Below are 15127 nucleotides of genomic sequence, written 5' to 3'. Positions count from 1 at the left end.
GACTAGCTGCACTTGATTTATGAGATCTATACAATGGTCTGGACTTTTAAATTCGACAAATTTGGATTGTCCATTTTTCTTCCAAAAATTTTAAGTCATTTCATTAGTGCATTTCTTAATCATTTTTTTATTTTACATATATTAAATTACTACAGTACATTTTTTTTTAACAAAAGCTCAAAAAATGGCAATCCAAACGGACTATGGTAAGTTTTTTTCAGTAGCAAAATTTGTTGTGGAAGTAACGTCATTCCTCTCTACAACTGAAATATAATTAAATGCGGTATACAACATTTATTTTTGTAGATTTATTAGTGCAAAAAATTAATTACGCTCGCAGGCATTGAGAATACTGATCACTTCATTTGCAGTCGTCAAAGAAAATGAATATGAAAAAAAAAGGGTGAAGCGTGGCAAGTTCAGGCGCCAACAACGAATGAAAGATACCCAACCCACAGCTAAATCTTTCGAGGAAGAGCCCAAAAGAGAGAGATCTTTCTTTCACCTTCTCGAGAAACTTCAAGAGATAAGTTAAACAAACCTAAAGCCCCAGATCAATCGTTAAAAGTCGGCAACTTTTGACGACGATTCAGGAGACTTATCTAGAGATCTTAAAAGCACTTTTTCTTACGGCAACAAGTTTCAACTTTTAATTTTTTAGTACTAAAATCTTATCCATGCCTCATTTCATTTTGGTTAACTTTGAGATAAACCCCAAAAAAGAATTACGGGAAGCTGAAAGGTAGTTTGAACGCCAAAGCCATTTGATTGACTAAAATCGGTACTTCACAAGTGCTTTACCAATGAACCATTTGACAGGCACAGGGCCGGTGGCCGGCAATGTTTTTAAATCCGGATCGGAAAGTGAATCGAAATATTTTCTGATTTACGGTTTCACCAATTTAATCGGCTTGACTACGATTTAAAGATTTAATAATTTTTTATTTATTTTAATATTACAAATTTTGAATAAAACTAAAATATTTATTTTAAAAAATAAATACTTAATAATATTGATTGAATCTTCTAATTTTTATCGATTTTTACCGGTTCAACCGATTTTGATCAATTTAATTATTTTTGTGAATTTTTAATTGAATCGGACCAAAGACATAATCGATTTACGATTCAACCGATCGAACTGATCAGCCCGATCTAATTTTCAAAAATTGATCCTTGTATTTCATGATCAATCCTTGAACTTTCGTTACTACTATTAATTTAATAAAGAAATATCATATTTACTACTACAAAGTTTGATTTAAAAAAAAAAAGAAAAAAAGGATAATTTTGTATCAACTAATTAGGGATTTTGTAAAAGGGATACAAATAATATTTTTAAAATATCTTATTCATGCACACATGACTTTTTAGGTTGACTAAAAAATGATTTCTGGAGATAAATATAAGAAATATCATTGTCCCTTATTAAAATTGGACATTAGATAAGGTCGGATTCTGAAGGGGGACTCCTGCATATTATTGATGCATTTCCAAAAATGATCATACAAAACAAAAATTGACGCATTTGACAATGAAATCAATTATAGCTATTTATTTATATTATTAGTATTATTATTGGCAAAAATTACAATTCAATTCACAAGTCAGACCACTAGCCAGTCCGTTCCAGCAAAGGTACTGGGCTTTCACCAGTAGTGCCACCACCACTGGTGTGGTTGTGAGAATCAGAATAACGAAAAGTTGAGGCTGGGGTAATCCAGATAAGCGGGTGCCAGCCAGAGAGATGCTGAGGAGAAAAGCCACCAAGATCGAAGTGAAACTCGACGACAAAGAAGAACTCGAAGAATCCCGTAAACGCGCCTCCACCGCCGCTTCCTCCACCTCAATTTCATCCTCCACAGCCACCGCCGCCTCCTCTCTCCTTCAGCACTTCGACCGCTCCTCCCTTAATCCCTCCACCAAATCCCACCGCATCGGCCTTTCCCCTTGATTCCCGATATTTATTGTTTTCTTTATCTTTAAAAATTCTACTCCTTGCTTCATATTTTATGTTTTAAGAAATAAATTAGAATTAGAGGAACATCAAATCTTTGGGCGGCTCATATCCTCCGAAGGATAACGACCTCATTTGCTAAGCAAATGGAGGTCGAAGTAAAGCTTAGATTACCAGATTCGGCCGCACACCGGAAGGTCCTTTCCTTACTTTCCCCCTTCCACACCAAAACCCACCACCAAAGGAACTCGTTCTACGACGGCGCTGCTGGCGAGCTGAGTTCTCGCCGGGCAGTTCTCCGCCTCCGATTCTACGAGAACTCTCAACCCCTCAAATGTTTCATCTGCCTAAAGGCAAAAGCTGTGATCGTCGATGGCGTTAGCCGGGTCGAGGAGGACGAAGAAGAAGTGGATTTCGAGGTGGGTTTGCAGTGTTTGGAAGATGCAACCAAGTTAGTCGATGTAGATTCCCGGGTGGCGAGGAGGGCTCGCGAGGAGTTTGGTGTGAAGGCGGGATTTGTGGGGTTGGGGGGCTTTAGGAATGTGAGAAATGTGTACGAGTGGAATGGGGTGAAATTGGAAGTGGATGAGACGGTTTATGATTTTGGGACTTGCTATGAGATCGAATGCGAGAGTTCAGAGCCAGAAAAAGTTAAGGGGATGATCGAAGAGTTCTTGAAGGAGAATGAGATTGAGTACTCATATTCGCAGGTGTCAAAGTTTGCGACTTTTCGGTCTGGAAAGTTGCCTCAGTAATTATTGTAAGTGTTTTACGATATAAGATTATGGTGTATTTTGATTCGGAAGTTGTGTTTCTATCTTGATCTTCTCATTGCTTTGTTTTTAATGTTGCGTTATGTGCTAGCAGTGTGAGTTATTTTGATGAACTAGCATATTGAGCATCGCCTGGATTGAATGTTAAAGGTCTTGTAGCAATTCGTTTTTGCAGGTGATGAGCTTATGATAAATAAGGTTGGGTGGTTGGTTGTAATTTTGACTTAAAGCAAATTGTTGTGTAGGTTGTTGATCTGTAAATTGATGTGCAAATTTTCTGTTATGCAGGATATGTTAATTGTGTGGTGTATTTTGTGTTTGTTTCTGCATTGGAACCTGGTAAAAGGTGTATTTATTGTGTTATTACCCAATAATTAATATTGGCTCTGCAAAGTCTGATGGTTCATGTTGGCTGATGGTACAGACTCATAAAATACATCTTCATGCGCACAGATTGAATGGAATTACGTCATACCTCTTCAAAACTCATAACATGTTTGTACTCTTTGTTGGGTTTTCAATTAAAAGTGGTTTAGCCAAACCTGTTTGATAGTTGACAGCAAAAAGTTGGGACCTTAGCGAGTAAGAAACTTTGGGGAGGATAACAGTTCCTAGGTTTTTCTAAAGATGGTTTGGAAGGGAGGCAGTTTTGTTAACTGGGAAATGCATGTTACTAGATGTGCTTGACTCATTTTTAACTCTTTTCCAAACTCTACCATTTAAATTTGTTCAACTGAGTTTTCCTTTCTACTCTGCCTGAACAAGTCATCTTAAAACTATAAAGCTAGCATGATAACTTTATTTGTGGAAAGAGAACAGCCGTCCTTCCCATTTATGACACCTGGGTTGTTTTTGTTGTATTGGTGATGATAGAATGTAGTGAACTGATGGAAGCCTTTGGGTTTTCTTTAGGGTGAAATTCTTGGCAAACTTCTCCTACAGGCTACTTTCAAGATTGAACTAGACCACCCACTTTGTTGTCTCAAACAAGTATAAAGTATTGTGTTGGTGTTATGTGGTTGAGTGGTGTTATGTTGTTTTTACTCTTTTATGATGAGACAGTATTGTCATGGGATTTTGGATGTTGCACTTCAAGTGCAGTGCAGAATGGCAGAATTGGGGAGGGGAAAATAAAGGAGGAGAACAAGGTCCACTTCTTACTTGTTCTACAACATTGGAGCATAGATTTTGTTAGTCTATAATGGAAGTAAGAAATCCTTGAAAATCCTTGCTCAGTCAAACTTAAGCATTTACTATGTAAGTATTGAGTTTCTTTTGTCATTTATTCTTTATTCTAGATGAACTGTGGGTAGAAGTTCTTCTACAAGTAGACAAATATTCCTTTGCCATCAAATGTTTCTAGGGTATTCGGAATGCATACCGTGGTCTGAGGTGGCTTCTCAGATTCGCATGATGTTGTCATCTGGTAGTGTCTTGAGGGGCCTTGTGGTACAATTGGTTGATGCCAGGGCTAAATGGACAAGAAGGAACTACGAAGTGCACTTGCCTTTGAGATTTAAAATTTATAGGGGGGAAGAAAATGCTATAGTGATATTTTGTAATATCCTGCAGATGTTTAAATTAAATGACTATAGGTTTTACTAAAAGAAGGTGAGCTTCTTGTCATGCTATTCCCTAGACGATACCCAGTTCACGGTCAGTTGTTCAATTCTAAGGTAGAAATGCTGCACTGAGGTGAAGTAGATCATATTAGCAGCAGTTTTCACTTCTCATGAACAGAATCTGTTTCTCTCTGCTTTTTATCATCTTGAAGCCCACATTTGCACAAATTAAGTCATGCATTCACCACCTTGGATTTGGACACTGGTAAAGCCACATTTCTTGTCTCATTCCTGCAGGTCATGTTGGCGGATGTTTACTGATTCCAGTGAAGAAGCAGAAGGTTGATGCAGCAATAAATCAAGCATTTTGATGCTTGACTGCTTCAAATATACAGCTGTTACTCTTAATACTTTCTGGACCTGAAGATGAAATTTAAGAATTTGAGTGTTTTGGGTTCTTTTGTCTTTGGATTGGTCAAACTTTTTGATATGCCTGCTTTACATGTGATCCCTACGTTGAGCATCCAATCTTTGTCCTGGCATCTAAACCAGAAAGGCATTAACACTCTTGACTATTTGATTTCTACCGCTATTCCAACCAATTTCTGAATTATTTTGTGAATATCTTTCCTGGACTCAACCATACATTTGAGTTTGTTGATTAAATAATGTAATGTTTATCCCTTAACTTAGTTCAAAGAAGGGGAACCAAAAGAAAAAGAAGAAGGGTGTTTTGGTTATTGAGTGCAAACTTCCAAAAGAATAGCAATAATGGATGGGTAGCTTGCTCAACCATAGCAATTTTTGATGGTAGGTGAAAGTTCAGGTCCGAAATGGCTCCAAGTGAATTGGGATGGCAAATTAATTGATATGTTCGGCATATTTCCTGACGCTTTTTACATACTAGAAAATGTGCCAAAGTGTACATCTTACCGAAGGGGTACAACAACCTCGAATCGAGAAGACCTTTGAGCACAAAAGTTTTGCATGTCCAACCAGTTGGCCAAATGCTGAGTTAGGGTCGATTTCGATCATATTGATTGGATGGTTGTGATATAAGACTCTGGTTCCAATTTTAGTTAGTGCTTGGCTTACAGACGGTCAGGTATAGCGAAAACTGTGAGAAGTTTAGAGAATGAATCTCCGGAGTATCATCCATTGGTAAAGAAGACCTTTGATCGCAAAAGCTTTGCATGTTTAACCAGATGACGAAATTCTGAGTTATGGTAGTTCTTGGTAAATATTATTGTTTGCCTGGTGGTGCGTGATTCCAATTCTAGTTTGTGCTTGGCTTACGAAGACAGCAAAACTTTGAGAAGCTTTATTACCCCCCCCCCCCCCCCCCCCCCCCAAAAAAAAAAAAAAAAAAAAAAAAATGGCGCCTTGAGACAAGTTCAAGAATTTATCTCCAGGGTATCATCCCTTGAACTACATGGCCCCGTTTGGCGGAGGACGGGGTTGAGGTTGAAACCTTGAAGGTGCTTATCTTTTATTTGGTTCCTTGTTATGACAGTCACAGAAGCAAGGCCTTGAAGACGCAGACATGCAAGCACCGAGTAACAATTGTTTTAAACGAAAGAATGAACTGAGTTGGGCGAAGAGTTGGGTGTATATGTGGATGTTAGGGAAAGTGAAAAGTACCATCTCAAGCGGAAGTCCACTACTGAAAGGGACGTTAGTGAAATTGAAAATTCAATAAAAAAAAACAAAAAAAAAAAAAGACTCGCACAGTGGATACTAAAACAGGAAAATGCATCCGCGGTAGACCTCTATAGCGGTATATATTTCTTGTCTGGAGAACAACCAAACTTGTACGGTTGTACTCCTTGCCCCAAATATAGATTTGATGAATTCAGCAAGACTCCATATGATGTAGTATCCATGACAGGAGAAAAAGAGAGACAGAAACACTGTACATCAGTGCTATCCTTCAAAATAGCAACATTTCAAAACCAAATGTCAAGCACTAATCACATTAAAATCAACCTTCAAGAACAATTCCAAATATCCGTTAATTCTACAAATTGGAAGCTGTAAATGTCTATAACGTTATAAAATGCAGTAAATTCTAAACAAGGACTGTGACTTCCCTAATCTAGGACTGTGACTTCCCTAATCTAAGAAGACACAAACATCCTAAACGTCCTATTTCCTATTAAACATACCCAGCCGAGAGAAAGAAGCAGAATGATCACCTAATTAATTTACTTTCTCTTCTTAGCAGGGGGTTGTTCTTCTTCATCTTCATCTTCCTCTTCTTCATCTTCCTCGTCATCCTCATCCTCATCATCATCACCGTCATCATCGTCTCCGTCCTCGTCATCACTGCCACCGTTACCATTAGCCTCGGGATCGTCCTCAGGATCCCCTTCTTCATCATCTTCTCCACCCTCGTCACCTGAGAAATCCTCATCACCTGCATCATCATCATCCTGATCATCATCATCTTCTTCTTCTTCATCATCATCTGTGTCACTAGCATCTTTATTGTCAGGTTCTGGCCGCTTCTTTTTATGAAGCTCTTCCATAGGGAACCTGTAGACAATGCATAAATTCTATTTTTCAAAGGCTCCCTCTAAATGTCAGTGTGTAATGCAAATGAGACAACAATGACAAATTCATTACCCTTTATCAGCTAAGAAAGATGGGGATAAATCATCAACACCCTTCAGCAGAGATCCTGTCTGAAGACATAAACAAAAATTTCAATTATCAAAGGCATGCAATGAAGGAAAAATTAAGGTGCTTTAGAACAACTAAAACCGAGGAGCAAGAACAGCAAGTAGATCAGTTCAAAAAGGCAATGCAGAGTATACGGACTGCAATCAAAAGAGTGGAAAGCACAAACACACTGAGTCAAAAAAAAAATTTTAAAACAATATTAGCAGCATCATAAAACTTAAAAAAGGAAAAAAATTGTACGTTATTTTTTCAAAAATTTGTAGATTGAGCAAAAAAATTGAGAATTTGAGTTTTACATTACTGAGATCCATTAAAGAATTATGAGACAGGGCATGCTCAACTAAAGAGTTAGTATCAATAGGACATGTTTAACAAAAGCAAAGCGTACTAGCATGACCATCATTCCAACAAGCTAAACTGAATAAGAGACACTTCATTGAACCACGTAAATAACACGAACAACTAAGTTATCAGTATTGTGCCAACTTTCCTCAATTTTCTAGGTAGATTTCTTCGTGCAAGAAAACCTTAAATAATTCATAGACCAAGGAATTAAATTCAACACGCCCACAAGAATTAGCCCATACTTGTCATACAAATTAAAAGCAGAAAAAGGAAAAAACATTTTTATTTTACTTTAAAGCAACAAAAAGGGAACCATTCAACATCGATAAAATGGAAAATCTCCTACCCGTAACAACAATTCAATTAGGCATAAGTAGAATAAGTTGCAATTAGACATTATATTCGTAACAATTAAATCCTCAAGATGGCTACACGAATGCTTACTCCCAATTTCTACAACAAATAGTACAAAATTAGTACTTTTATAGAATAATAAAGAGGAAAAGCATTAATTTTAAATCTCCCTCTGGTACTTGCATAAAAAGCACGGACAACATGGCTATGCTTTATGAAGCGCACAAGCCAAGGATAAACAGGATTTCAGTGTAGCAGCAAACCCGTTCAGTTGAAAAAAACTCTACTCCTAAAAACAAGTTAAAATTTTTCCTAGTTGAAAATCAAAGCAGAAACTTGGACAGAGCCCACAATAACTTTTTTTCCCCTCTTCTCAATCTCTCTGTGCTGTCTGCATCAAGGAAGAGAGTGAGGAGACAAGCACCCTTCTGTATAACCCTAGCAACCCACCCAAACATTTAAAAAAGGAAAGGGGGAAAAACCAAGATTAGAAAATCTCATGACTCAAAGGAGCGTAAAAGGCAGAAAGAGAGCATAAAAGCTAAAACCCACGTCATAAAATTCAAACTTTACAAGAAAAAATGTGTACGAGTAAGCGAGTACTAAGTTAATAAATGTTTATACCAGCAAAAGAAGCCAAACAAGAGATCTCTGAGCAGCCAAAAGGGTCTCAGCCACCAGAGTCTTGACCACTACTGTTTTCACCATAGCATGAACATCAGAGCTGGAGTTGCTGACCTCCATTGAAAACCTTCCCGGTAAAAAATTACAGCGGAAGCAAGGCTATAGTACAGAGCAGAGAGGACAGCGGTGATAGGGGTAAAAGAAAATCAAAAAGAAATAGAGGCCTTAAATAGAGAAAATCAAAGATTTAGGGGGGAGAGAGACAAGAGGGGGTGTGGACTGTGGCGGAGTAGGGTTGGCCTTTGAGTGTCCAAATCTTAAAAAAAATTAAATTAAATTAAAATTAAAGAAAAAGGGAAGGGTAAAAGAAGAGGCTAGGGTTTTGTCATGTGCGAAAGGGTTTTGTGGGGGGTGAAATTGAATTTTGACTTTTTGTGGGGGGAGCAATTTCCTAACTACTGCTATTTTATTAATTATATTTTCTAGACATAAATTGACTTTGATTCTAGTAGGACAATCTAGATTCTAGATCTAGACTCTAGAGTTCGTTTTGACCCGCGGGTTAAGGAATACTACTATGCTCTTATCAAAAAAAAAAAAAAAAAAAAAAAATAGATGGCTTGCATGTTTGAATAATTAGTATGTTAAGTAGTTTTTACAAAAGTAGAAAAAGACGATTTAGCTGAACCAAATTTAAATGGTTTTTATTTAATAAATTTTCTTCCTATTTTAGCCTAGTCTGGATCGAAAAATTTTTCCAATTCAACGAATTTCCTAATCAATAATATAATTTTTGTTGTTTAAATCTTGCTATTGAAATTTTATTTTGGTTCACCTAATGGATAGGTCTCACATGTTAATTTTTTTAATAAACTAAATCAAATCAATAAAAACATCTAAATGCAAAGGAGGAACTAAATATGAATTTGTGAACATGGGTCCCTAAAAAAAAAAAAAAAAGCTCGAATGTATATAATGCCGCATAGATTCAGCTCGAATGATTATACATAGTGACCATAAGGTTCTTGGGTTTAATTTCCAGATCTTCTCAATAAGACTTGAAGTCTCCTATTTCCCTTATAAAGAAAACAAATAAATAAATAGAATTGTATTAAAATGTGCCTATTTATTGGAGTCTTCTTTAAAACCCAAAAAAAAAATGTGTTCCAACATTATAACATGCGCTTATTGATGAGAACTTGTCAATGGAATCCATTTTTATTACACGATTTACATCACGCAAACTATGATTGGTTTGAGCTGCATCCAGAGCTTTTTATATCAACAAAAATTGATGTAGTTATATACGATTTATAGTGTGATTACTTTGATTAGGCACATAATACATATATTAATTTAATGCTATTTATCAGTGGATTTCATTATTGCAACATGTGTAAAAGGAAGATGCAGTGATTGATTAGATTTTGAAAATTTTTATATATTTTCAAATATGCTTATAATTTTTTAAAATCTATTATGTCTGTTAAATCACAAATGTGTTATTTCTAGTATATATTTAACTTGAATAGGATGACGATATAAGTCAAATCGTGCTAGATGAATTTCAACAATCCATTAATGAAATTTACTTTTTTTTTTTATAAAAAAACATATATTAACATATTTAATCCCAATGTCCAAGAGTAAATTCAATGGGTAAAAAAGTTATCAAAGTAAAGATATATAAATCCTGAATAGGTGAAATAATAAAGCAGAAAAATAAGGGGCAAATTTAAAATAAGTTTGAGTTGGATCCAAAATAAGTTAGTGCACAAAAAAATTATCCTATTATGGAAATTAAACTCCCATGAAAGGTTTTTTTTTCTGTTTTTATTCACTTAGCATTTTCTTGGATTTTTTTGTAAAATAAATTACTATAGTGATTTGATGTATGTGAATAAAAAAAATTATAGAAAAATAGGATCACGAAAACGATGCAATTTTTTTGGCGGAAAATGGCTGTCTAAACGGGCCTTATACTTGGTACGGTTTTAATGCTTTTTACGTAACGGCTCTTTCCTGAAAAGAAATTCTTTAAATTGGTGGGTCCCCGGTCCCTCAACTGGAGAGCCGGATTCCCACGGGATCAATAAACATGTCCCAGTTTGGTATAATGGTAACGTTTAAACGATGTCGCTTCTTGGACGAAGAAGGCGGTGGATCAAGATTGGATTTTTCTGAACCAACTGCCAGAAGAGCCACAAGGTTTTAACCAGCAGCTGCAGAAACATTCATCTAATTTGGTAGTAATTCAGTGCCCTTCAAATTTTTCCTTAATTCATTTGGATCCACTCCACCCCCTCCCAGTAGTATAACATAGGAATAGGTATAGAATGAAAATTATTGTGTTGACAAAAAAACAAAAAGACTACATTTTTCTGAATTTATTTTGTAAAAAAATTAATGTAACGATTCGATGTATGTGAGGTAACAAGATAATTGGAAAATGTGTTCACGGAAAACGTAGAAAAATTGCTTTTCAAACAGAGCCTGGATTTTCCTAGCATCACGCTTGTTAAAATATTTTAAAAGAATATTTAACTTATTATGTAAATATATACATATTGCCTTCTGCATTTTAATATTTTTGTAAATTAATTTTATTTTTATCAAAAAATTAACACTTAAACCTATATTGACGAGTGTCCCTACGCTTATTAGCCAAATTCCTCAAGATTTCCATCTTGTTTCTATCCAAACACACTCAAATTTTGTTTCTACTTGTGTAAGAGATGATTAAAAAAAAAATTTTTTTTTTTGTGGGTAAAAAAGTTGTTCAGGGAAATAATGAAAATCAGACATTTATTGGAAAAGACTATTTTGCAGTACTACAAATTAATTAATACAGCATCCAGTCATACGGATCTTGCACTGGGCCGATTAGGGTCCTCCCTATCTTCTGCAGAAATGGGTGGGGAAACCACAATGCAACTCTTAGTTAGATTTGTTTGGGCACGGGGCCTGTATTTTCGGGATAAACCATTCAACTTGTTATAGTTTAAGGCCTTAATGCCACAAAGAAGAATACCTGTGGTGGTTGATGAGATTAACATGTGGATGGATAAGCAAGTAAATTTCATCTTTTACACTTAGATTTGTGGCTGTAATCTTATGTTTATCTTCTTAACCGCATTAATACATAACCTCGACTCCGACCAATCCCCTGGAAATGGGATGACCAAAGAACCCTTGGGAATGGAGTAATTTACTATATAGTATGATGATGTATAAAAAGGCATGAACAAATAGATCAAAAGTAAGGCGAGCTGAAGAGTTAGCCCACCTATGCTTATACTATAGAACAAAAAATAAATCATAAATTCATTCGGACACTCAGAGAGGAAATATGTATAAGCTCCCGATCGAGAGACACGCTTCTTCCTTCCTATAGCTGCTGTCAATAAATCAGCGATCTATACACAGCACGTTCAATCTTAGAAACAACGGCCTGATTAGATAGTGGGAGCTGCATCCTCAGCGAACTGCAATGATAACTCAATATGTAATTTTGCAAAGATAGAAAGTATTTTAAATATTAGAATTCAAAAAAAAAAAAGAAAGCATTAATATGTGACTAACCTGACCGACAAGAGATCTAAGCTCATCATCTAGAGAGTCATTCCTTTGATGGCCATGGACATCTGTGTCTGAAAACTGCATGTAATTAATATGCTCATCTCCTATTAATCCATCTACCTGAGCCTGCATATCTAATACAAGGCCAGTTGTTCCAGCTTTCCCTCTGGAATCTGTGCCTCCATTGCCATTATAAGTTCTTGCCTCGTGGTGTCCTAGAGATCGAATGGAATTAGAGAAACCATTCATGATATAATAGTATACAAATACAGGATGCAATAACGATTTCTTCCATAAAAGGAGGGTCCATGCAATTTTAGGAGAATTTACACGCCCCAACTTAAAACTTTATATATCCACATTGGATTCAAAGATCAAAAAATTACCTGGCAAAGAAGTTGCTTGACCTTTAGGATCGTGATTACTGTTACCAATATGATTGATCAAGGCTCCAGGTGCAAGTGGGCAGGTTGCAATCTCGTTGATCGATTTACCTCTCAAGGTATTCAAGAAACTCGAATGGTGTGAAGCACTGGTATGTATTGCTCCAGACAGAGGGATTTGGAGTGACACTCGTTCCGAGTCAATAATTGTATTTTTATTTCTTCGGCACTGAATTGGGTGATACTCTATAGAGTTGAACTCAGGTTGAACATCAGGACATATTGTCACTAATGGAGTCGGCGTTAGTACCTGTTGTTGAATGTGATTCATATCTCGTGATTGCGAGGGTACTAGACCAACATTTTGTTGGAGAAAAAGATCAGACAGCTGGTGATTAAGAGTCAGAAGCGAAGGATTATTCTGACTTCTTAAATTGTATCTCCCATAGGCAGCAGAACTATTGGAGTGACTCACTGCATGAAAACGTTGGTTCTGAGAAGATGATGCCCGGATATTAGCATCATCCAAATGCCTCCTCATGTTTGCATCACAATGATACTCAATCTGCTGCCTTGCGTCTTCCTTTTGCTTTAGAGCCGCTTTCCTGTATTTCTGGAAGTCAAGGGGTAGTTGTAAGCTGTTGTCATTGCAGAATATCATAAATTTTTCAGTACTACACTTTTTGATACTTTGAGGAAGGAGTATGAACAATGTTGATTATATAACATGCAATTAGCTCACATAATAATTACATTCTTTAAATTTCAAAGTAAATCCCAAAAGTTCAAGGGATAAGAACAAATGCCAAACTTACTTGAAGGTGACTTGCTACGTTTCCTCTGGTTAGGTGGGGCTCATTCATGAGTTCAAGAACCTTCTTTGGAACCGCTGCAGCAGAGGACAGAGTGCAAATACAGAATTAAACGACAGGACTCCTAATCTAAACATGGAGTATCATTTTTGTCCCTTGAAACATCTTACGTATGCAAAAAAAACACGTTCTCGTCATCCATCTTTCATCACTTAGTTAAGGCTATATCGCTGCCTATTATCTTTAGAATGCCAAAACCATGCATGCCTTCAAACATAGATAACTCTGCCTAATAGACATCAAGAGAATTATCTGGACGAGCGCGCGAAAGCGGATGGAATAAATTACGCCTAGGATTTTATGAGATCACATACACAGTCCTCTCTATAAATATGACAAACTCTCACCAAATTTTCAAGGCAAATACAATGATGATGGATGTAAATTTCAGAAGTATAATGAGATGCGTGTCTCGATATGTACTAGGAAACAACACTTACCCTCTTGACCTAGTTGTTGCACAGCAGCCACAAACTTTGCATGTAATTCCGGTGTCCAGGTGACTCTGGCCTTCTTATGCTCCAGGAGGGGTGGTGCATCATGGGGTTGAACAGCTTGACCATCTTCCACGGTGTGATTCTTTTTGTGGAGCACTCTAGCACTTCTTCTGATTGCCCTATCTGCTTCCATTTTTTGAGCTGGTACCCGACTTGCCATATTTGCTTCAATTTGTTGAGCCGGTATCCTAATTGCCCTATTTGCTTCGATTCTTTGTGCTGGTAGAGGATTATACGTTGTTTTTCTTATCACATGCTGCCAAATATTTTTGAGGATTTCAAGCCCAACAGGCTTTACCAGGTAGTCGCGTGCGCCATGCATAACACCCTTTTCGATGACTTCCAAGTCATTATTTGCCGATGTCACTGCAATCAATTCAATATACAGAGATTAAATGAGTTCTAATTTGTTTAAAAAAGGCATTAATCAAACTGCATGATTCCTATGACTAATTTGAGACTACTACTGAACACAAATCTTATGGAGAAGATCGAGGTTGGCTCATCACTTATAACGGGGATGTCCATCTCCAGGCCTATGATCTCCAGAAGTTTGAAAACATCCATGTCAGACCGCATGACATCTGTAATTACGATATCATAGCTATCTTTGTTCTTCCTCAATATCTCAATAGCTTCGGCTGCTTTTGTGGTGGCTGTAACTGCAAATCATCAAATACTCGTCATCATGGAAGTGGGAAAAAAAAATCAGCAAATAATCAGATTCGAGTCTGCTCTAATTTATGTAACGGATATCATGTTCTCTATCGCTAGGACCAAAAATGTAAGCGCCAACTCAACAATGAATATATAGAAGAGGTACCTACAAATACACACATTAAAAGTAGGAAAGGAAGTAAGGGTAAGTAAATTTCTAAAATTGCAGAATAATATCAAGGAATCTATGAGTTTTGACTTCTCTTAAATTTAAGACTTGCTAGAGCAAATAACCATTAAGATTTTTTTCTTAAGAAAAAAAAAACCCTGAATTTTCGCCTTGCAAAACCCTACGCCCTCGTTTGCTATTCCTAGCCTAAAACACAAGAAAACATAAAACCCCTAATAACTCAACCAACTTCCTTTTCTCGCCAGACCCCGCCCAAAACTAGAATTTCCCTAGTAAAAAAAAAAAAATTCACCCCCTCTTCTCTCACGAAACCAGAGAAAAAAGAAAGTAAAAAAAAAAAAAAAAAAAAATCGCCCCTCTCCTCACGAGACCAGAAGAAAAAGAGGTAGGGCAAGGGAAAATAAATAAAAGGATCCCACATGCATGTAAAACTCGTACTGCCTTGTAATGCAAGTTTAAACTACAGCAGACCTTGATAGCCACATTTCTGAAGTTCAAAAGCGAGCACTTTGAGGCAGACGACATTATCATCAATGGCTAGAACTCTTAACCCTTGAGAAAAATGATTGTCGCGCTGTTGAAACGAAGGCTGAGAAGCCAAGTGAGCGTTAAACATCTTCCCGGACATATATATATGTATTGCTTAGCAACG

General features: G+C 36.6%; 2 protein-coding genes across 4 annotated transcripts; one reads left to right on the top strand and one right to left on the bottom strand.

Moving 5' to 3' along the window:
* Positions 1-1482: 1482 nt before the first annotated feature.
* On the top strand, positions 1483-4750 carry LOC140004344 (triphosphate tunnel metalloenzyme 3-like). Of its 3 annotated transcripts, XR_011815777.1 has the most exons (3): positions 1483-2717; positions 3832-3987; positions 4590-4750. XR_011815777.1 is itself a non-coding variant. In XM_072052509.1 (2 exons), the coding sequence occupies exon 1, from the start codon at positions 2104-2106 to the stop codon at positions 2710-2712; it is 609 nt and encodes a 202-aa protein (XP_071908610.1). In that variant the 5' UTR covers positions 1483-2103; the 3' UTR covers positions 2713-2717; positions 3643-3801. The 3 variants fall into 3 exon arrangements, 2 of the variants coding, with proteins under 2 accessions (XP_071908610.1, XP_071908609.1); XM_072052509.1 differs by lacking the exons at positions 3832-3987; positions 4590-4750 and adding an exon at positions 3643-3801; XM_072052508.1 differs by lacking the exon at positions 3832-3987 and having other exon boundaries at positions 1494-2717.
* A 1486-nt stretch (positions 4751-6236) lies between these two features.
* Positions 6237-8611, bottom strand: LOC113691715 (uncharacterized). The gene is made up of 3 exons (XM_027209995.2): positions 8298-8611; positions 6918-6976; positions 6237-6827 (listed from the first exon to the last, which is right to left on the bottom strand). The coding sequence occupies exons 1-3, from the start codon at positions 8415-8417 to the stop codon at positions 6497-6499; spliced, it is 510 nt and encodes a 169-aa protein (XP_027065796.2). The 5' UTR covers positions 8418-8611; the 3' UTR covers positions 6237-6496.
* Positions 8612-15127: the final 6516 nt, after the last annotated feature.

The sequence above is a fragment of the Coffea arabica genome, chromosome 6c, assembly GCF_036785885.1.
Source record: "Coffea arabica cultivar ET-39 chromosome 6c, Coffea Arabica ET-39 HiFi, whole genome shotgun sequence".
Lineage (NCBI taxonomy): Eukaryota > Viridiplantae > Streptophyta > Magnoliopsida > Gentianales > Rubiaceae > Coffea > Coffea arabica.
This window is presented reverse-complemented; position numbering and strand designations above follow the sequence as displayed.